The following is a 24,481-nucleotide window of genomic DNA, read 5'->3' as shown; positions in this document are numbered from 1 at the left end:
AAATCTTGCCATTTGCAACTACGTGGATGGAACTAGAGGGTATTATGCTAAGTGAAATTAGTCAGAGAAAGACAAATATCATAGGACTTCACTCATATGAGGACTTTAAGATACAAAACAGATGAACATAAGGGAAGAGAAGCAAAAATAATAAAAAACAGGGAGGGGGACAAAACAGAAGAGACTCATAAATATGGAGAACAAATTGAGGGTTATGGGAGGGGTTGTGGGAGGGGGGATGGGCTAAATGGGTAAGGGGCACTAAGGAATCTACTCCTGAAATCATTGTTGCACTATATGCTAACTAATTTGGATGTAAATTTTAAAAAATAAAAAATAAAATTTAATAAAATGTTAACCTATTACAAGGTCTACACACACACACACACACACACACCAGCAACTTAAACCACACCAAGGGGGGCACCTGGGTGGCTCAGTTGTTTAAATGTCTGACTCTTGGTTTTGGCTCATGGTTTGTGGGTTCCAGCCCCACATCGAGCTCTGTGCTGGCAGCATGGAGCCTGCTTGGGATTCTGTCTCCCTCTCTCTCTCTCTGCCCCTCCTTTGCTTGCTCTCTCTCTCTCTCTCAGAAATAAATAAATAAACATTAATTTTTTTTAAAAAAACTACACCAAGATCAATTTCTCCCCTCATCAGATTGACAAAATTTTCAAAGCCAATAAAGCTTAGAAAAACAAACTCTGCCATACATTGCTGGTAGGTGTACAAAATGGCATGACCCCAGTGGAGTGACGTATTGCAACATCTAATAAAATCACATACACATTAACTCTTTGCTCAGCAAATTCCATTTCTAAAATTTACCTGGAAGCTTCTCTTCTATAAATATGAAACAATATGTGGACAAAATCACTCATCGTAGTATTGCTTGTAACAGCAAAATACCGGAAACAAAATGCCTATCAATCGGAAACTGGATGAAGAAACTATGGTACCTTCCCCAGTGGGGGAATGTGCAGCTAAAATGTGAGGAAGATCTCCGCAAAATGATATAAAATTATGCTACCTTTTGTGTAATAAAATGATAATATATGTGTACATTTTTGTGTATGTATATATTCTTATGTATGTGTATAGTTTTGCTTACTTTTTTTAATGTTTATTTATTTGCTTTTGAGAGAGAGAGCGTGGGGGGGGTGGGCAGAAAGAGAGGGAGACACAGAGTCCAAAGCAGGCTCCAGGCTCTGAGCTGTCAGCACAGAGCCTGACATGGGGCTCAAACCCACGAACAGTGAGATCATGACCTGAGCCAAAGTTGGACGCTTAACCAACTGAGCCACCCAGGTGCCCCTAAGTTTTGCTCCTTTTTGAAAAGAAAACGCAGAGAAAGGATAAAACCAGAAACTAATAGAAATGGTTACTTATTAGTGCGTGAGGGAAGAGAAAGAGAGAAATATGAGATCAAGACTCCTTCGGCTTGGAGCACATGGGTGGCTCAGTCAGAAGAGCCTGCAGCTCTTGATCTCAGGGTTGTGAGCTCAAGCTCCATGCTGGATGTAGAAATTACTAAAAATAAATTAATAAGCTTAAAAAAAGACCTCTTTGGCTTTACCTCTTTATAAAGTTTTGACTTTTCAACCATGTAAATGTTTCATGTATTCAAAAATAAGCTAAATCCAAATGGGACAAAAAAGACAGACCCTATAAATGAATAAAACAGAAAGAAGTGAACCTAACTGCATATGAAAGTGATTATATAACTACACAGAAAAGTATTCCAGTAACTTTTAAACACAATACCTTAAGCATATGCCCTTATTGGGATATATTCTAAAGATAAAAAGACCTGCAAAGAAGCCTTGAACTTTACTTACTGAGTTTGTTATTGGTAGTGTTATTGGGGTAGTGATTCTGAAACTATTCTGTATATTGTAGGAAACAAACTGTTTTTCAGGAAACAGGACTGTTACCATGGAAAAAGGCAGATGCAAATATGGAATGGGAGCCCATGATGTTCAAATTTTAATTAATTTTAAATAATTTAATTAATAATTCCTGATTTAAAGTATCACTGTGTCCACTGAAGAGGCCTAGAAGCAATGACCACACCTACTACCTAAAATCTACTTTCTACATACCATTCATAGCCTGGTCTTAAAAAAAAAAAAAAAAAAAAAAAAAGCTTCTTGGAGAAATGGTTGATTACTGATTGGGAGTAGGAAAAGTACAAGATAAGTCTCTACCTTTTTGTGCCAGAAACAGGGAAGTGCTCAAAAACTAATGGGTATGCATTAAAAGGACAAAAGATCCAGATTAAAGGTTTCTCTCACTTTCCAAATGAGCAGCAATTTGAACATCAAAAAAGAATGATAATAGATTTAAAATCCATTTAAGAGGGGCGCCTGGGTGGCTCTGTCGGTTAAGCGTCTGACTTCGGGTCAGGTCATGATCTCACAGTTCCTGAGTTCGAGCCCCGCATCGGGCTCTGTGCTGACAGCTCAGAGCCTGGAGCCTGCTTCAGATTCTGTGTCTCCCTCTCTCTCTGCCCCTCCCCTGCTCATGCTCCATGTCTCTCTGTCTCAAAAATAAATAAACATTAAAAAAAATTTTTTTTAATAAATTAAATAAAATCCATTTAAGAAAAAAGAAAAAGGAAGGAATCCATGGACCCAAATTGGAGCTAAAAAATGCATGGTAGTTATAGTGGGGGAGAGAATGATAGAAATACAACTACAAATGAAATAATTGATGCAGTCAAGAAATATCAAGGAACAAAATATTGACAAGGCCTCAAAGCATCACCATACATGTCATGTATTAATTATAACAGGAAGAAAGTACTTTCACAATAGAGAGATCTGATGGATACCACTACACCAAATGATCAAACTTAAAATTATCAATAATACAACTGATGTTATGTGTTCCTGATGATGCCATGGGGAATGCATATCGCCATGTAGTACTATAAACATAGTATCACTATGTTTAACCTGAATCTAAAATGGGAAACAGTTAGTCAAATCCAGATTATGGGACATTCTACAAGACAAGTAAAGGCAAAAATGTTGAGTGGACTATTTTAAGTGAAAGGAGAATACGATGATCATCTTTTTTTTTTAATGTTTATTCACTTTTTGAGAGACAAAGACACACACAGCGTGAGCAGCGGAGGGGCAGAGAGAGAGGGAGACACGGAATCTGAAGCAGGCTCCGTCCGACAGGAGGGCTCGAACTCACAAACAGTGAGATCATGACCTGAGCCAAAATTAGACACTTAACTGAATGAGCCACCCAGGCGTCCCTGCAATAATCATCTTTGATTGGATCTTAGCTGGGGAGAAAAACAGCTAGAAAGGAAATTCTAGCTATAAAGAAAATTTCAAGGATACTTGGGGAAATTTGACCATAGGCTATATGACAATAATAATATTGTATCAATATTAAGTTCCTTGAGATAATAAAGTTATTAGAATTTCCTTTTTTTTAATGTTTACTTATTATTTTGTGAGAGAGAGAGAAAGAGGGAGTCAGCATGAGTGGGGAAGGGGCAGAGAACAGGAGACACAGAATCTGAAGCAGGCTTCAGGCTCTGAGCTGTTCAGAGCCCAATGCAGGGCTCAAACCCACGGACTGCGAGATTATGACTTGAGCCGAAGTTGGATGCTTAACTGACTGAGACACCCAGGCACGCCCTCCTTTTTTTTTAAGGGGATACATACTTAAAGTATGTAATACTTAAAGTCTATAATATAAGTGTGAAATTAATTTGGAATGATTCAGATCTTTATGTGTGTGTGTCTGTGTATGGATTGAGAGACAGAGACAGAGACAATATGAGATGAGCACAAAGATGGCAAAATATTTTAGCAAATTGGTGAATGTAGGTTGAAGAATAATAAGTGTTCATTACATTATTCTTTCAACTTTTCTATAGGTTTGGTATTTTATTAAAATAAAATGTAAGAGAGAAATTAAAATTCACCAGTCATCAAAAGACACCATTAGGTGAGTAAAAATGGTAAAGCTCAGAGTGAAAAAAGATACATATCATCCATAAGATCAACATAGTAACCATATCCAAAATATATAACAATCCCCTGCAAATCAGAGAAAAACACAAATAAAAAAATAGGTAAGAGACTTAAGCGGAATTTATAAAAGAGGATATCCAAATGGTCCATAAACACATGTAAAGGTTCGGCTCAGCCTAACTAGGAATTGGGGAAGTAGAAGTTAAAACCACAAAAGTATATTGCAACACACCCACCAGAATGGCTTAAATTTAAAGGTTTACAATAACTAGTGTAGCAAGGATTGGAACAATGGGGATTTTCACATACTACTAGTGGGATGTAAAATAATACAGCCACTTTGGAAAACAATTTGTTATTACCTTCTAAAGCTTAAAATACGCATACTCCATGATCCTTTCCTGGGTACACAGCTAGTGGAATGCATGCTTACTAATAGCAACAGATAATGTGCATAGCAACATAGCGCCATTATCCATAATAGCCCCCAACTGCAACTCATATGTCCAATATCATCCTAATGGATAAAGTGTGATATATTCACACAAATTAATATAATAGAATGCTATATAACAATGCAAATAAACAAACCACAATCTCCTGCAACAGTATGGGTAAATCTAACAAATACAAAATAAGTGAAAGATGCCAGAGACAAAATAATACATACTTCATTATTGTATTTATAAAAAACTCAAAAACAGACAAATATAAACTACTGTGTTTCAGAATGCAAATTTAGGTAGTAAAACTTTAAAGAAAAGCAAGAATGTGATTTTTATTTAAAAAAATAACCATTTCACTTCTATGTGGAATCTAAAAACCAAAACAAATGAACAAACAGAAACAGACTCATAAATACAGACAGCAAACTGGTGGTTGCCAGAGGGAAAGGGTGCAGGGGAAGGATGGGTGAAGTAGGTGAAGGGGATTAAGAGGTCCAAATTTCCAGTTATAAGATAAATAAGTCACAGAAATGAAAAGACAGCATAGGGATATAATCAATAATGTTGTAATAATGCTGTATGGTGACAGAAGGTAACTACACTTATTGTAATGAGCATTGCACAATATATTGAGTCATCAAATCATTCTGTTGTACACCTGAGATTAATATAACATTGTGTGTCAACTATAATTCAATAATAAAATGTTTTAAATTAATGATTATCTTGGAAGGGAGTAATGACTAGGAAGGATCACAATAGAGAGATCTGGATGGTGGTGACACAGATATTTGATTTGTGGTAAATCATTGACGTCTACTTACTCATTTCATGCACCTTTCTGTGTGTTTATTTAACAAAATAGGGTTTTTTTAAAAATGTTTATTTATCTTTGAGAGAGAGACAGAGCATGAGCAGGGGAGCGGCAGAGAAAGAGGGAGACACAGAATCAGAAGTAAGTTCCAAGCTCTGAGCTGTCAGCACAGAGCCCCACACAGAGCTCGAACTCAGGAACCTGGAGATCTGAAGCTGGATCTCCTGAAGGAACCTGAGCTGAAGTTGGATGCTTAACCAACTGGGCCACCCAGGTGCCCCAACACAATAGTTTTTAAATTAAGAAACAGGAACTGTAAGGGATCCTGGGTGGCCCAGTCGGATAAGCATCTGACTTCAGCTCAGGTCATGATCTCTTGGTCATGGGTTCGAGCCCCATGTCGGGCTCTGTGCTGACAGCTCAGAGGCTAGAGCCTGCTTCAGATCCTGTGTCTCCCTCTCTCTCTCTCTCTCTCTCTTTCTCTCTCTCTCTCTGCCCCTCCCCCACTCACTCACGCGCTCTCTCTCTCTCTCCCTCCCTCAAAAAATAAACATAAAAAAATTTTTTTAATAAAAAAATAGGAACTGTAAGAAGAATACAGGGGGCGCCTGGGTGGCTCAGTCAGTTAAGCATCCAACTTCAGCTCAGGTCATGATCTCACGGTTCGTGGGTTCGAGCTCTGTGTCGGGCTCTGTGCTGACAGCTCAGAGCCTGGAGCCTGTTTCAGATTCTGTGTCCCTCTCTCTCTCTCCGGCCCACCCCTGCTTGTGCTCTCTCTCTGTCTTTAAAAAGTGTGTAAACATAAAAAAATCTTTATAAAAAGAATACAGGATTTTACATAAAAGAAACAAGAAGTTATATTTTTAAAAGATAATGCAGCAAGAAAAACATAGACATCAAACAACTCAGTAGATAGGCTTCATAGTAGACAAGATACTGCTAAAGAGTGAGTTAGTGAATTGGAAGAAAGAGTAGCAAAAGTGACCCAGAATATAGCACAGACATATAGAGAAGAAAATAAAAGAGAAGTTTAGAGAGATGGATGAAAAACTCCAATATACACTTAATGGGAATTCCAAAAGAATAAACAGGCAAGAGCTAATAGTTGAAGTGAAAATGTCTGGTCTTTCAGAATTAAAGGAAATATGAATCCTCAGATTGAAAAAGAACACCAAGTCTTTCACAGGATAAAGAAAATCGATCCATATCTACATACACTGGAATAAAATAAAAGACCAGAGAAAGCAAAAGAATACTAAATGCTTCAGAGAAAAAAGATTAACTACAAAGGCAAGACTACCAGACAGACTTCTCATGAGCAACAACAGAGAAGACAGCGCAATAATAGCTTCCAAGTTTTGAAGGAAAATAACCATGGGGCACCTGGGTGGCTCAATCAGTTAAGCATCCAACTCTTGATTTCAACTCAGGTCATGATATCAGGGTCATGAGATTGAGCCCCGTGAGATTCTCTCTCTCTCTCTCTCTTTCTCTCTCTTCCTCTGCCCCACCCCTGCTCACTCACACACACACACTCTCTCTCTCTCTCTCTCTCAAATAAATAAATGAATGAATGAATGAATGAATGAATGAATAAATAAGGTAAAATAACTATCAATCTAGAAATTTATACTCAGCTATATCATGCAAGAATGAAAGCTAAATGAAGACATTTCCAGATAGGCTAAGAAATTTTTTATTTGTAAGCCCCCAATGAAAGAAATACTAGTATATTTCCTTACTTCAGCAAGGAATAAAATAAACCTGGAAAGGAGGAGGAAGATTCAAGAAATGTATTAGTTATGTACTAAGAATTAGTAAAACACTTTGTATCCTGAATATCTTCTGTTGGCTCTCCAGATCTTGCCTATACTCTTCTACACTCTGCTAAATGCTTTGGAGGCTACATCAAATAAACTCCCTTGTCCTCTGGCTTGGAACTGGGTTTTGCCAATGGGGAGCCCTAATAGTACACTGCAGAAAGAAAAGATGTCAGATCAGAGTATATATTTTTGTTTCCTCCTATCATGGTGGTCTTTGGCTGCGTGTATACCTTGAGGTCACTATTTCTCTCATGATAGCCCTATATGTATTACTCTCCTTTCAGCTTTTCATGGTGGCTCCCTCCCCAGATCCCTTCAGGTCTAGGGGTGATAAAACTCTGGTTGCTATCAGCTCCAGCATATTATACTATCTCTTGTGGGTTTCTTTCTTTCTTTTCTTTTCTTTTCTTTTCTTTTTTTTTTAAGAGAGGGAAGAGTACAAGCAGGGGGAAGGGGCAGAGAGAAAGAGAAAGAATTTTAAGCAGGCTCCACGCTCAGTGTGGAGCCCAACACAGGGCTCAATTCCACTACCTTGAGATCATGACCTGAGCCAAAATCAAGAGTCAGATGCTCCACTGACTGAGCCACACAGGTACCCTAATATCTTGTGGGTTTCTTAATCTCTATTCACACATACTCATTAGAAATAGTTGCTTTAATTTATTTGTTAAACTGTCCTTGAATTATCCTAATTTGAGTGTGTAATTTATTTTCTGTTAGGAGACTGAGAGGTTGGTAAGTTTAAATAAGTATTGACTATGAAATATAATAATAACCACTAATTTGAGGGAGTTAAAACCATGATGGAATGAAAACATTAGACAACACAGCACAAAAGATGAGAAGGGTGAGGTTGCAGGCTAATTAAGGAGTTTAAGATCCTTATCTTCTTTAGAAGAAAAATAGAGAATTGGTAAATTTTAAACTTCGTTAGAAAAATATAGAGTAATTTCAGAGTAACAAAATCTGTCTCCCTAGGCCTTAAGTTGCAAATAGTTATTTCTATATTTTAGACTTCTTCATTTCTTGTAGTATTTAAAACTCAGCACATCCAACATTGAACATATTATCTTCTCTCCATCCCAAAATTAATCCCTATCTCTGGGCAGAGCTTAAGTCTCAGTCATCTTTGACTTCTCTCCCACACCATCCACAGCCCTGCCAGGACAGAGAATTTTACTTATTAAATGTCCCCTGAATGGGGCACCTGGGTGGCTCAGTCGGTTAAGTGGCCAACTCTTGGTTTCAGCTCAGGTCATGATCTCATGGTTTATGGGTTCGAGCCCTGCACTGTCATCATGGAGTCTGCTTGGGATTCTCTCTCTTTCTCTCTCTCTCTGTCCTCCCCTGCTTATTCTCTCTCTCTCAAAATAAATAAATAAACTTTAAAAAAAAGTCCCTTGAATCCATTCCTTTCCCACCCCTGTCTAGTTCATTTCTCATGTTCAGACTCACCTTCTCTCTAGGCCTGACCCTGCTCCAGTCCCTGTTTCTCTCCTTCTTGCCCACACCAGATGGACAACAGCACTATGAGGAAGCAGTTGAGATGGCATAGAAGTGTCTCCTGGGAATACTACCCAATTATTGAGAAACAATTACACCTTAGCAACCAAACCTGGAATGTGTACCCTGGAACTAACCCACCAGCTCCTATTCTAAAGAACCGAAGGTAGAATAGAGCTTCCCCTCCCCCAATTATGACTCCTGGAGAGAAATGGCTTTATTATAACTTCTTTACAATACCTGCTGCATAGTAACTATTCAATAAACTCGTTATGTTGAACCAAAGGTGTGCACAGGGTTTATATACAAAAATATTTACCATGGCATTATTCGTCTATAAGTAAAATTTCAAAATTTTCTTGACACTCAACAATACATAGATATTTACATCACAGTACATACATATATGTACAGTAATTAAAAATAATTTGGGGGGCACCTGGATGGCTCAGTAAGTTGAGCATCTGACATTGGCTCAGGTCATGATCTCACAGTTCATGAGTTTGAGCCCTGCATTGGGCTCTGTGTGGACAGCTCAGAACCTAGAACCTATTTCAGATTCTGTGTCACCCTCTCTCTTTGCCCTTCCCCTGCTCACACTCTGTTTTTCTCTCAAAAGTAAATAAATATTAACAAAAAATTGTTTTAATAATTTAAAAAATATTTTCAAAAATTTTTGTAGGAGCCCCTGGCTGGCTTAATTGGTGGAGCATGCAACTCTTGATCTCAGAATTGTGAGTTCAAGTCCCACATTGGGTGTAAAGATTACTTAAAATAAAATAAAATCTTTAAAAAGTAATAATAATTTTGTAAAATAATATTTAGTGACATGATAAAACATTAATATTACATTAAGTTAAAAAAGGCTACAAAAAGTATGTATCATACTGTTTTATATATATACATATATATTCATATATATTACACATACACATATGTGTATACATATATGCATATATACGTATATATTCATATATACTACACATATACATATATGTGTATAAAATATATGTGTAGTATATATGAATATATACGTATTTGTGTACATTATATAAACACACATGTAGGGGCACCTGAGTGGCTTAGTTGGTTGGGCGTCTGATTTCAGCTCAGGTCATGATCTCATGGGTTTGTGAATTCAAGCCCCACATCGGCCTCTCTGCTGTCAGCACAGAGCCTGCTTTGGATCCTCTGTCCCCCTCTCTCTCTGCCCCTCCCCCGCTTGCACTCTCTCAAAATTAAAAATTAAAAACACACACATATATTATGCACACACACACACACATATATACACAAACACATATGAGTCCACAGAAAAAAGTGGAAGAGCTTACATCAAAATGGTAACATATCCAGATGGTAGATTTACAAAGAATTTTTATTTTCTTCTAAGGACTTTTCTATAAGTACCATTCAGTTTAAATAAACATATGTTACTTTTCTCATCTAAAAAAATGTTATTTTTAAGTATGTTCTTTTGAAAATGTAAACAGTTTGACAATTTAGAAAATGGTCTATTAAAAGCAAGGTTTATAGAAAAAGCCTAATTCAAGTGAGCTCAACAAAAAATTTTTGGCATTGTCTATATGATAGGTATTGTGAGGGTATTCAAGATAAATCTTTTTTTTTCTTTTTTTTTTTTCTTTTTTTAACGTTTATTTATTTTTGGGACAGAGAGAGACAGAGCATGAACAGGGGAGGGGCAGAGAGAGAGGGAGACACAGAATCAGAAGCAGGCTCCAGGCTCTGAGCCATCAGCCCAGAGCCCGACGCGGGGCTCGAACTCACGGACCGCGAGATCGTGACCTGAGCTGAAGTCGGATGCTTAACCGACTGAGCCACCCAGGCGCCCCTCAAGATAAATCTAACATGATTGCTGACCTCAAAGAACTTAGTAAAGAACACATGACAATTATCGGACAATACGTGCAATATTATAGGCATGTACAATGTTCTGAAAAAAATAGAGATGAGCACATAATTAATTCTGTAAGAGTTAGAGAAGCTTTCAGAAAGAATGGGCTGGTGAGTGTGGTTTCTCAGGATGAAACAGAGTAGAGGGGATAATATGGAGGGAGAAGGAACAAGATACACAAAAAGCCCTGAGGCATGAGACAACATGATAGGTAAAGGGAAGTACACACAGAACCCATCAAAAATGTACAATATCTCCAAATGATGTAAGTGTCATGTAGCTGTTAAAATTGATATCTTAAGTGCATTAATGAGTTCAATATTTGGTGGAAGTGTACAAAATGAAACTGAGGAGGAAAAACTTTGTTTGCCATGCTATGGCAATGGGGAATCTTTGAAGGGTTCACATATCAGAGGATCTGTGATTTAGAGAAATCACCCTTTGGGTAATGTGGAAGGTGGATTTGAGGAGGAGTGAGAAATAATAGTCACTTGATCTAAGGTAGTAGCAGTGGAGATGAAGAGAAAAGAACAGATTACAAAGATACTTTGGAGGTTAAAATAGGCAGAACTAGGCAGTTGATTAGAAAAGGCAACAGGAGTGGCGCCTGGGTGGCTCAGTCGGTTGGGTGGCTGACTTCGGCTCAGGTCATGATCTCACGGTCTGTGAGTTTGAGCCCCACATCGGGCTCTGTGCTGACAGCTCAGAGCCTGGAGCCTGTTTCAGATTCTGTGTCTCCCTCTCTCTGACCCTCCCCTGTTCATGCTCTGTCTCTCCTTATCTCAAAAATAAATAAAAACGTAAAAAAAAAAATTAAAAAAAAAAAAAAAGGCAACAGGAGGGGTGCCTGGCTGGTTCAGTTGGTTGAGTTTCTGAATTCGGCTCAAGTCATGATCTCACAGTCCGTGGGTTCAAGCCCCATGTTGGGCTCTGTGCTGACAACTCAGAGCCTGGAGCCTGCTTTGGATTCTGTGTCTCCCTCTCTCTCTGCCTCTCCCCCATTCGCACTCTTTATCTCTCTCAAAAATAAATAAACATTTTTTTATTTTTAAAAAAAGAGACAGAAAGAAAAGGCAAGAGGAAGGAGCACCTGGGTGGCTCGGTTGGTTAAGTGTCCCCACTCTTAATTTTGGCTCAGATCATGATCTCAAGGTTCATGAGATCGAGCCTTGTGTCAGGCTCTGCATTGACAGCATGGAGCCTGCTTGGGATTCTCTCTCTCTCCCCCTCCCTCTCTCTCTCTCTCTCTCTCTCTCTCTCTCTCTGTGCCTCCCCTGCCTGTGCATGCACAGGCATGGAAAATAAATAAACTTATTTTGCACATGCATGCAAAATAAATAAGTAAACTTAAAAAAAAATAAAAAGGAAAGGTGAGAGGAGGGGCCAAGGAGAAGCACTCCAGGTTCAGACTTGAATAGGGTAAATGGAAAGGAAGAAGTAAAACAGTCTTACCCACAAATGACATGATCTTGTATATTGAAAATCCTAGGAAATCCACTAAAAAAAAAAAAAAAGCTAGAATTAATAAGCCAGTTTGGCAAGTTCACAAAATCAATATACAAAAACCAACTGTATTTCTATACAGTAGCAATGGACAATCTGAAAATGAAATTAAGAAAATTAATCCATTCACAATAAGATAAAAAAGAATAAAATACTTAGGAATAAACTGAACAAAAGAAGTGTAAGACTTGTACAATGAAAATTATAAAACATTGCTGAAAGAAATTAAAGAAGACTTAAACAAATAGAAAGACATCCCATGTTCATGGATCAGAAGACTAAACATAATTGAGATGAATATTCTCCCCTAATTGTCTACAAATTCAACATAATCTCTATCAAAATCCCTGCTGTCTTTTTTGTGAAAACTGGCAAGCTAATCATAAAGTTCATATGGAAATGCAACGAATCCCAAAACAATCCTAAAAAGAAAGGTTGGGGCGCCTGGGTGGCTCAGTTGGTTAGTATCCAACTTTTGATTTTGGCTTAGGTCATGATCTCACAGTTCATGGTAACCCCACATTGGGCTCTGCACTAACAGCACAAAGCCTGCGTGGGATTCTCTCTGTCCTCTCTTTTTGCCCCTCCCCCTGCTCATGCTCACTCTCACAAAATAAATAAATAAACATTTAAATAAATAAATAAATAAATAAATAAATAAGAAGGGTTGGAAGACTTATACTTCTTGATTTCAAAACTTACTACAAAGATAATCAAGACAGTGTAGTACTGGCATAAATATAGACATACAGGTTAATGGAAATGGACTGAAAGTCCAGAAATAAACTCTTACATTTATAGTCAAGTGATTTTCTACAAAAGTACCAAAATTCAATGGGAAAGAAATCATCTTTTCAACAAATGGTGCTGGGACAATTGGATAACCTCAGAGGAAAAATAATTTGGGCCCCTACCTCACACCATACACAAAAACTAGCTCAAATAGGTCACATCTAACCTAAATGTTAGAACAAAAACTTAGGAGAAAACATAGGAGTCAATTTCTGTGGTCTTGTATTAGGCAAAAAGCAAAAGCACAAGGAGAAAACAAAATGACAAATTAAAAACTTTGGCACTTCAAAAGACACATTAAGAAAGTGAAAAGACGATCCATAGAATGGGAGAACACATTTACAAATCATATAGATATATGTGACTTGTATCCTGAAGAACTCTTACAACTCAATAATAAATACATATAACTCAATTTAAAAATGGGCAAAGGATCTGAATACACGTTTCTCCAAAGAAGATATATTAGTGACCAATAAGCACGTAAAAAAAAGCACTCAACATCATTAGTCACTAGAAATCAAGAAGAAAATAAAAATAACTCCTTCTGACCAAAGATGAGACATTTTGCATATTAACAAAGTTAATAATTGCAATGTATTAAAATACATCAAACACATTTAAATTCCTGAGTTCATAATGATTCTTAAAGGGGGAAAAAAGTGGCCACCTTTGAAGGGCATAATAAAAAAAATTATTTTGAAAAATGGTAATAAAAATCAAGCAATTATTCAGGCTTTTCTAAATAAATTGTAGCACTGGGTAGCAAAAACAGTTTATAAAGAGCAGTATCTCTTTCCAGAAGTATACCAACTAATAAAGGGAGAAGCAATGATATAATAATGCCAACATTTAAAAAAAACTTTTTTAATGTTTATTTATTTTTTGAGAGAGGGAGAGAGAGAGAGACAGAGTGTGAGTGGGGGAGGGGCAGAGAGAAAGGGAGACACAGAATACAAAGCAGGTTCCAGGCTCTGAGCTGTCAGCACAGAGCCTGACACGGGGCTGGAACTCACAATCATGACCTGAGCTGAAGTTGGATGTTTAACCGACTGAGCTGCCCAGGCACCCTATGCCAACATTTTTCAATTCATAATTGATCAATAGCTCCTAACATACTAAAAAAAAAAAAAAAAAAAAAAAGACATCCAGATATGATTATCTCTGTTGCCCCCCACATCTCTAACCAGAGTCTGATCAAGCCACCAGAACAAACTAATTTATAGTAAATACAAAGAACAGAGGGACATGTAAAACAACATCATGAGGCTATAATTAGCAAAATCCAAAATATGGGAAAAACAGTCCTTTTTCTTCAACAAATAAATCACAAGGGAGAAAAAAAGAGATGAAAGGGGAAATCAAAGTTCAAAAAAGCTAAGAGACAAATCAAACAATCATGAAGTGGGACTTTATTTGGATCCAGGTTCAAACAAACACATTGTAAAAAAGATATATGAAACTGTAAATTTGGAGATAGCAGAATATTTGATGATATTGAAGAATAATTGTGTGGGATGATTGGTGTGACAATGGTATTGTGCTTATGTTTTTTTAAAGAGACCTTATCTTTTACAGATACATACTGAATATTTATGGATGAAATTATATAATGTCTGGGATTTGCTTTAAAATAATAAGCGAGGGGAAGAAATGGGTGGGAGTATATGTGAAACAAGAATGGCTATGAGCTAATAAACAGTACATTTAGTGATGGGTACAGGAAGGCTGACTACACTATTTTCTTGACTTCTGTATGATTAGAATTTTCCACAATAGAAAGTTTTTCTAAAAATCTACTTCATGACTTTGTAGTAATAAGTAATTATCTAGAGGGCTTATCACCATGGCTGAAGATAACCTCTAAACATTGTTTTTCACTTTTATATTCCCTTTCAATTAATTAATCACACCTAAAAGTACATTACTTAGACAAAGACCCATGGTTCATATGACTTTATCCACCTAGTAGTAATTTACTGAAGTTTCAAATTTAGAATTAGGAAATGCCAACCTTCAGAGTCCCAAACCTATCCTACAACAGCAGAGGCAACAATCCCAAATGCCTCCCTATCACTACTAATAAATTATTGCTTTCCTCTCACCTTGCAGAAATACTTGCAATCATTCATTTAGTCATTATTTTCATTAATTTATTATGTGTCCAGTATTAGGTGTAAGGATACAAATAAATACTAATACAGTAGATACTAATAAATACTAATACAGTAGACCCTTAGGGCTCCTGGCTGGTTCAGTCAATAGAGCATGCGACTCTTGATCTAGGGGTGGTGAGTTTGAGCCCCATGTTTGGCAGAGAGATTACTTTAAAAAAACACAGTAGCCCTTTGGTTGAACACTAGATGAATACTTTTGAGTGCCAAATGCATTCAAGAAACAGTGCTAAGTAACTGTAACAAATACACAACCTAACTCTCTCCTAAAAGGCAGCTCTACTGGGCACATAAAAATGAACAGAGATGGGAATGCAAGCTGGTGCAGCCACTCTGGAAAACAGTATGGAGGTTCCTCAAAAAACTAAAAATAGAACCACCCTGTGACCCAGCAATTGCACTACTAGGCATTTATCCAAGGGATACAGGTGTGCTGTTTCCAAGGGACACATACACCCCCATGTTTATAGCAGCACTATCAACAATAGCCAAAGTATGGAAAGAGCCCAAATGTTCATCGATGGATGAATGGATAAAGAAGATGTGGTATGTGTATACACACACACACACACACACACACACACACAATGGAGTATTACTCAGCAATCAAAAAGAATGAAATCTTGCCATTTGCAACTACCTGGATGGAACTAGAGGGTATTGTGCTAAGTGAAATTAGTCAGTCAGAGAAAGACAAAAATCATATGACTTCACTCATATGAGGACTTTAAGACACAAAACAGATGACCATAAGGGAAGGGAAACAAAAATAATGTAAAAACAGGGAGGGGGACAAAACAGAAGAGACTCATGGAGAACAAACTGAGGGTTACGGGAGGGGTTGTGAGAGGGGGGATGGGCTAAATGGGTAAGGGGCACTAAGGAATCTACTCCTGAAATCATTGTTGCACCATATGCTAATTTGGATGTAAATTTTTTAAAAAATTAAAATAAAAAAATAGAAAATAAAAAAAAACTCTCAGTAAATTAGGAAAAGAAAAAGCTTTCTGATAAAGGGTATTTATGAAAAAATTATCACTGATGAGCACTGGAAAAATAAATAAACAAACAGAGATGTGGTACTCGCCCTCACATAGTTTAAAAACTGATAGAGCCCATGAGACAAGAACCCAAACAACCAAGAATAGAAAGCTGAATGTGATAAATGGTCCCAAAATGATTCAGTCACCAAAGTGGGAAGTGGTGAGTAGTCAAGATTGGCGGGAGGATTTAAGTGTCTAGGTAGAGTTGGAAACTAAGGCTGGAACGGTACAATAGAGCCATTATGTGGAGTTAGGTTAAGGGATCTGAATTTTATTAGGCAGCAACAGAGAATTGTTTAATGTTACTGAGCAGGGCATGACACGCACAGAACTGTGACTTGGAACAATGTGTCTTGCAGCAAGTGGCAGAGCCCACAGACCACTCGTGGAAGACCAGTTCAAGCCTGAACTACATCTCCAGGCTCACAGCACACTCCTACATGCATGTGAACAAGCTTAATGGCTAACAGATTTATAGCACCTAAGATGCACTTGAAGCTTTTGGAGACCGCGCTCCAGAGTACAGCACCCAGACCAGCACTGAACTGCCTCGGAGAAAACTTCCAGCCACAGCCTAGAGCAAAGCTTAGCAAACTTTTTTCCATAAAACGGTCAGATAGTAAGTGTCTCAGGTTTTGCAGGCCATGTGGTCTCTGTTGCAACTACTCAACTCACTAACACAACCAATGACAACAACGTGTAGATGAAGGAGCTGAGTTGTGCTCTAATAACATAGGACTTGGCCCTTGAACCATAGTTTGCCAACTCCTAGCCTAGAGTCTGGAGCCTCTTCCAGAACCCAAGTGACCAATCCAGATACAGACCAACTCCAACTCCTTCCAGAAAACTAGTGTCATTCATCAAAGACTAAGAAAGCTCCTTCAGAAGTACAATCCCTCTAGGCCTGAGGGTCCATCTGCCCACTGAAGAACCGGAGCAACTAATTCTCTGCCTAAGCTTGTGACGGCTAAACCCCATCAGGCCCACACCACTGTTATCCTTGCTTACCCCCCAAGGATACAAGCCCCTCCAAACGTCTTACTCTCCCACATCCTCTTTGCCTTTGCTCTTACTGTCTCCTCTCCCTAGAAGGGATGCTCACCTCCTACTCAGCTCACATGTCAATGCCACCTCCTCAGAGAGGTTTTCCCTGGTCCCCCAACCTATTAAAGCTCCCCTAGTCAGTCTCAATTACATTTCCATTTTCCATTCTTCATAGCACTTTGTACTATCTGAAATTATCTTATTTATTATATGTCTTCTCCCACAAAAATGTAAGTTCCATGAGATTGGGAAACTTGCTCATCTTGATCGCTACTGTATTTCTGGCCTAGAACCTGGTCCTCAGTACCAACTTATTAAATAAAATGAACAAATAAATGAGTTGCCCTATTTGCTCTGTGCTTCTTCCCTCCAACTACCCCTCTGCCTCCACCCCTTCCAACTTCTCTCCAATGCCTTTGGAAAAGCCTCTGTATTACAAAAACTTCCTTCTCTCCTCAACTCTTTTTTTTTAAGTGTATTTTGAGAGAGAGAGAGAGAGAGAGAGAGAGAGAGAGAGAGAGAGAGAGAGAGAGAGCGCCCCAAGCAGGGATTCCACACTGACAGCGTGGAGCCTGACAAGGGGTCATGAGATCATGACCTGAGCTGAAATCAAGAGTCGGTCGCTTAACTGACTGAGCCAGGATACGGGCCACCCAGGTGTCCATATCCTCAAATGGAAACCTGAGAACATGATTTTTCCTGCATGCTCTCAAGTGGAGGCTGCTTGTTTTCTCCTGTGCTGCACACCTTAGGGTCAGGCACCACACATACCCCCCCCCCTTTTTATTTCCAGTCTTGTTTAAACACTTTCTCTCCAGTCCCACCCCCACTGCCACCTGCTCCCTCATTGGGTAAGTCTCTACTCATCCAGTTGAGCCCTGATGTCATTGCTCTAAAAACTCTGCCTGGGTACCTGGCCCACACTGCTGTCATCCAGATAATGTGCACCCCCCAGCCCCTGGAATGTTCTCATTTATGAGAGCATTTTTCATACTGTATTGCAACTATCAGCTTAAGGTATCTATCTCTTCCTTCACCCTATCCCCCGGAACTAGGCCATAAGCTCTGTGGGGGAAGGAACTTATCATAGTGCCTGAATGTAATGGGCTACCCATAAACATTTATTAAGTGAAAGAAGTCGTGGGGCACCTGGGTGGCTCAGTCGGTTGGGTGTCTGATTCTTGATTTTGGCTCAGGTCATGATCCCAAGGTCATAGGATAGAGCCCCGCATCAGGCTCCATGATGAGCATAGAACCTACTTAAGATTCTCTCTCTTGGTTGGGGCACTTGAGTGGCTCAATCAGTTAAACGTCCAATTTTGGCTCAGGTCATGATCTCACGGTTATGTGGGTCCGAACCCTGCATTGGGCTCTGTGCTTACAGCTCAGAGTCTGGAGCCTGCTTCAGATTCTGTGTCTCCCTCTCTCTTTCTGTCCCTCCCCACTCACACTCTGTCTCTCTCTCTCTCTCTTTCAAAAATAAGTAAACATTTTTTAAAAATTAAAAAAAAAAGATTCTCTCTTTTGGGGCACCTAGGTGGCTCAGTCTGTTAAGCTGCCTAGTCTTGATTTTGGCTCAGGTCATGATCTCATGGTTTGTGGGTTCAAGTCCCACATCTAGCTCTGTGGGATTCTCTGTCCCTCTCTCTCTTCCTTTCCCCCACTAATGCACTCTCTCTCTCTCTCTCTCTCTAAAATAATAAATAAGGAAGGAAGGATGGAAATAAATAAATAAATAAATAAATAAATAAATAAATAAAAGAAGTCATAAGTTATTCCAACAGTGAGAGAAACTAAACATGGTGAGACCTAACAGGAAGCCTCTGCCAGTGAGAAATACTAAGGGTCTAGATTGGAGGAGTATGGCAGGAATGAAATGTAGAGTAGGACATGATGCCCCATACTTGTCAACAACATGCCATCTTTCTCACCAGATCTCTCCTCCTCCCTTCTGTTCATCTCATCAGCTGCCACCAGCACTCACCCCTGCCACTGAAGCCAGAAACCTGGGAGACATCTGCCCCCAACCCACTCCATCTAATCAGAGACCAAACCTCATGTCCAACTCTCCTTCCCCACCCCACTGCTTCCATCTTTGTTTAGAGCACCATCATCTCGCACCCCTGCCTGTTCCAGGTAAATCAGTCTTCAGGTCTGCCCTTCCTACAACCCTACAGTATCCCTCCTCTACAGACCTGGAAGAGTGAACTTTTTAATTATTTATTTTTTATTAATTTTTATTTATCTTAAGAGAAAGAGTATGCACATACACACATAAGCAGGGGAGGGACAGTAGAAAGCGGGATAGCAAGAACCCCAAGCAGCCTCCACACTGTCAGCACAGCACCTGACAGGGGCTCAATCTCATGAACCACGAGATCATGACCTGAGCTGAAATCAAGAGTTGGTCACTTACCGAACTGAGCCACCCAGGCACCCCTAAAACAGTGAATTTTTTAAAGTGCAAATCTGAGTGTGTTATTCTCCTGATTAAACCCCTACGATGGCTTTCCATTTCCTTCATGGCTCTAGTTCAGGCTCTTAGCATGGCAGCCAAGGATAGCACTACATGATCCCTCAGCTTCCAGAGGCTCTTCTCCTGCTCCCTCCCCAGCACCTTTTGCCCATAGTCAGTGTTATGCTCACCCTGGCTTCCCTGCCTGGGATGCCCTTCTTGGCTGTATATGGACACATACATATGACTTCGTTCTTTCATTTATTTGTTTATTTATTTATTTACTTATTTATTTATTATTTTAGAGAGAGAGAGTGTGCATTAGTGGGGGAGAGGCAGAGAGAGAGGGACAGAGAATCCCAGAGAGTTAGACGTGGGGCTCGAACCCACAAACCATGAGATCATGACCTGAGCCAAAATCAAGAGTAGGCTGCTTAACTGACTGAACCACCCAGGTGCCCATCATCTTTCAAGACCTAGTTCAAGCATCTCCTCTAGGGGGTGCTTTGTAATGTCTCCCCATCCTTCCTTGAGACACTGCAGTCCTCCAAGCAGCCTTTTGCCTTAGCACCTCACGCCATATCTGGCACTTTATGTGTTTCCATTGGCTTCTCCAGAGCAGAGTCCCATATCTTAGTCAGCTTTGCATCCCCAGTGCCCAGCACATAGTGGGCAGTCAGTAACCATCTGAAAACTGAATGGAATCCAAGAAAGCTCTGGAGTGATCACCTGGGTGAAGGGGGAAATGATCTGCTGCCCTCTCCTGACAACATGAGGCATTGTCCTAACCACAGACACCATCCAACCTTGCAAAAAAAAAAAAAAAAAAAAAAAAAAATTTGGAGGAGGAGTAAGCTGGAAAAGGGGAGGATGGAGAATAGAATTGGATTGAGGTGTTGGTGGGACACCTTCGTCCACTCCCACACTGTTCCCATGTCCATGCAAGCTAGGGTGCAAAAGCCAGGTCAGTGCTTCCAAAGGAGGGCATATCCTTAGAATGGGTCTGTCCCTCACACTGAACTGTAAACTCTAAATTATACTGTATTTGTTTTCCACTCTGTCCTGTTGTCATTGTTGTTGCTATTCCTGCTGTTTTCATTCATTTTAGTAGGCAATCAGTAATTTTTTCCTCCATTGTTTTAAAACATGTTTTTTGGGGCGCCTGGGTGGCTCAGTCAGTTAAGTGTCCAACTTCAGCTCAGGTCATGATCTCACAGTTTGTGAGTTCGAGCCCAGCGTCAGGCTCTGTGCTGACAGCTCAGAGCCTGTAGCTGCTTCAGATTCTGTGTCTCCCTCTCTCTCTCTGCCCCTCCCCCGCTCGTGCTCTCTCTCACTCTCAAAAATAAATAATAAAACATTTTTAAAAATTAATAAATAAAACATGTGTTTTGTTCTTGTACATAGAAAGACTGAATTTGACCATTAGTTTCTCTTGATTTTAATTCAACTTCCCACTGGTCTAGTGTCTAGTGTCTAGTGTTGTGTCTAGTGCTCTGGGTGTCTCTGCTTTCTGCCAAACTACAAACACCAGTTAGGATCCCCCACCCTTCACCCCTTCCCACAGCTTCAACAAGCCACGTGAAGTCATGGCAGGGGAGGGTGGCTTTCGGCAAGGAGAATCATTACCTTGCTCCTCTTGGGGCCATAGTCTTATTGCCTGCATTTTGACATGTGGAAAATTGTCTAACACCTAACATGAGAAATCGACTTGGTGAAGGAGCTTGAGACTGGAGACAGAAGTTGGTGAGTGATGTGTACCCAGATAGGTAAAGACTCAGAGCAGCTAAGATAGCCACCTGCAGAGAAACATCACCTCTTACTCATCTTTGAGTCCTTAATGTTTACCACACAAGGTACTCAGTAAATATCTAATGTTTGTTGAAATATTGAAAGGAGAGTACACACACACACACACACACACACACGAAAGAAAAAAAGGGACAAGGATGAGAGGCCCAACTTTTTATAGTGTGAATGATTAGAGCTGCCTGATAGATTTGCCCTAAATTTAGGGATTCACCCCACTAGAAAGGAAATGCCTTTTTCAATGAACAAATGATCTCTTCTGGGCTTCCAAAGAAGGCCTCCTCATCTCTTACTTAGTTCCGGTCCAATCATCCTACCCTTGAAGAGTTTACTGAACAACTTTGGAATGGGATCATAAACATTGTCTCCACATAAAACTGTACCTGCCCTCAAGTGGTTTACAATATACTTGGTGAGACGTAGCACGAATGAAGAAAATTGTTCCCTGTCCTCAGGAAGGGAACAATTGAGTCACCAATTCCTAAGTCATCTCACTGGAACACAAGGCGTCCATCTGTACCTGCCTTTTCAGAATAATTAGATGACCCTATAATACAGGATGAAATAGTCAACCAACAATCACTGGGCGCTGAAAACATGCACTGTAGAAAATAAGTAGAATTCAGGTGGAGCTACCAGGGAAAGCTTCCTGAAGGAGGCTGGGTTTGAACTCTCCTAGACTAGGTAGAAGTAGTAAAGAGAATGGAAAATTCCTTGTCCAGGGGTCTGGAGGCATCCTGGGTCTGAGGGACAGAAGTCTCATCAAAGCTCCAGAGGTGGAGAGACAGTGTAAGCCCGCCCGCGTTCTCAGCATGGAGTGTGCCACCAGGGCCAGAGAGAGAGGTGGAGAGGACAAGTGCATACCTCTCAAGATCCCAAATAGTGTGCTTTGGTGCCCTTTGAATATGGTCCCCCTCCAACAAAACCCATGCCCGTGCAGAGTGTAGTGAAGTGCTGGCCAGGCTGACAGCGCCACCTCAGAATGTCATCAGGGAGGCCTGCATTAGTTCAGAGACGACTGACGGGGTGGGGCATGCTGGGCAATCTGGAGAGCCAGAGTGTCTCAGACAGATGAGGTGGCCGTGACTCCCAGATCCGCCAACCTTCATGAACAGTGTCCCTTTGATTCGCAGAACTGTGTGACGCTGTTCTGGAATAACAGTCAACAGCATGCCAGGTTCGCCCTCCCACCAGGTGGAGTGAGAGAGGCTGAGTCTTTTCTCCCCCTGCTCATTGCATCCCAGTCCAGCCAACACCCCCCTCCAAACTTCCAATGAACCGCCTAAACACTCCAATCCGAGTGGTCTCTTATCAGTGGAGGGCCAAATTCCTCTGCTTCCACCTAATAATCTCATCTCCCGCTCTCTGGCACACTCTACCCCATCCGAGGCCCATCTACTCTATGCAGCAGGTGCTCATGTCCATTTTAGGGCAACTCTCTCATAACTGTTCTCACCTCCTGAACACCCTGCCCCCTCCACTCAGAACAGTATGGCAGAAACAAAATCAAGACTGGACACAGAAGCAAAGAAAAAGGCTCCGAATTGTTCCATAAACACTGAGTGCCGATATACCTCTGCTCTAGCAAATCACCGCAGATGTGGGACTTCAAACAACACAAAGTGGTTATCTTACAGTGCGAGGTCAGAGGTCCAAAATCAGTCTCACTGGGCTAAAATCAAGGTGTCAGCTGGGCCACATTCCTTCCGGAGGCTCCAGGGCACCTGGGTGGCTCAGTCGGTTAAGCATCAATTTCAGCTCAGGTGTGATCTCACCGTTTGTGAGTTCAAGACCCACATCAGGCTCTGGGCTAACAGTGTGGAGCCAGCTTGAGATTCTCTTTCTCCCTCTCTCTCTACCCTCCCCCACTTGCGTGCATGCGCTCTCTCTCTCTCAAAATGAATAAAGTTAAAAAAAATAAAAATAAAGCAGTGCCTGGGTGGCTCAATTGGTTAAGTCTCCAACTTCTGTTCAGGTCATGATCTCACAGTTCATAGGTTTGAGCCCCATGTTGGGGTCTGTGCTGATAGCTCAGAGCCTGGAGCCTGCTTTGGATTCTGTGTCTCCCTCTCTCTCTCTGCTCCTCCCCTACTCACACTCTGTCTCTCTGTCTCTGTCTCTGTCTCTCTCTCAAAAGTAAAAAAAAACAACAAACAAAAAAACATTTAAAAGAATTAAAAATAAATCAAAATAAAAATAGCATTTATAATAGCACCAAAACAAACAAAAAATTCCTAGGAATAAATCTAATAAAAGATGAGACCTCTATACTGAAAATAAAAACACAAAACATTACTGAAATAAAAGTAAAGAATATCCAAATAAATGGAGGAATATATCATGTTCATGGGTTGGAAAACTCAGTATTAGATGTCAAAACTCCCTAATTTGATTTATAAATTCAATGAACTCTCAATCAAAATCCCAGCATTTTTTGAAGACATTGACAAGGTGACTATAAAATGCATATGAAAAAAATCAAAGAATAGAAAAACCAAGGCAATCTTGAAACAGAAGAACAAAACTAGAAGACTAGTACCACAAGATATGAAAACTTATTTTAAAGCTAGAGCAACTAAGATAGTGAGATATTGGCACAAGGATAGATTAACAGACCGATGGAACAAAATAGAGTACACAAACAGATATAAATATATGGTCACATGTGACAGATGACAAAGGAGCTATAGAGCTACAGTAGTAATCAGGACAGCACGGTATTGACAAAGGAAAAAACAAACAGATCAATGGAACACAACAGAGTGTGCAGAAACAGATCCACATAAATACAGTCAACTGATTTTTCACAAAGGAGCAAAGGAGATACAACGGAACGAAGACCGTCTTTTCAGCAAACGGCACTGGAGCAATTGAACACCCCGGTGCAAAAAAAAGAATCCAGACCCAGACCGTAACCCCTTCACAGAATTAACTCAAACTGGATCACAGATCTAAATGTCTATGGGCAGAACTACAAAACGCCTAGAAGGTAACACAGGAAAAAAAACCTAGATGACCTTGGTCATGGCAATGAGGTTTTAGATCAACACCAAAGTCACAATCCATGAAAGAAACAATGGATAAACTGGACTTCATTACAATTAAAAACTTCTGCTCTAAAAATCAATGTCAAGAGTATGGGAAGACAAGACACAGACAAGAAGG

General features: G+C 39.9%; 1 protein-coding gene across 8 annotated transcripts in view; it reads right to left on the bottom strand.

Annotated features, from left to right (window-relative positions):
- LOC109276224 (maestro heat-like repeat-containing protein family member 1) overlaps positions 1–24,481 on the bottom strand; it is a 115,945-nt gene that overhangs the window by 82,453 nt on the left and 9,011 nt on the right. For 7 of the 8 annotated variants that reach the window (XM_053895037.1, XM_053895043.1, XM_053895036.1 and 4 more), the window contains exon 2: positions 11,952–11,996. In XM_053895037.1, the coding sequence (XP_053751012.1) occupies positions 11,952–11,964 (13 nt within the window). In that variant the 5' untranslated portion in view covers positions 11,965–11,996. Of the gene's footprint in view, positions 1–8,536; positions 9,433–11,951; positions 11,997–24,481 lie in introns of those variants that run through there. The other variant, XM_053895038.1, reaches the window with a different exon arrangement.

Source organism: Panthera pardus, unplaced genomic scaffold (assembly GCF_024362965.1).
Source record: "Panthera pardus isolate Hobbes unplaced genomic scaffold, ASM2436296v1 HiC_scaffold_6, whole genome shotgun sequence".
Lineage (NCBI taxonomy): Eukaryota > Metazoa > Chordata > Mammalia > Carnivora > Felidae > Panthera > Panthera pardus.
This window is presented reverse-complemented; position numbering and strand designations above follow the sequence as displayed.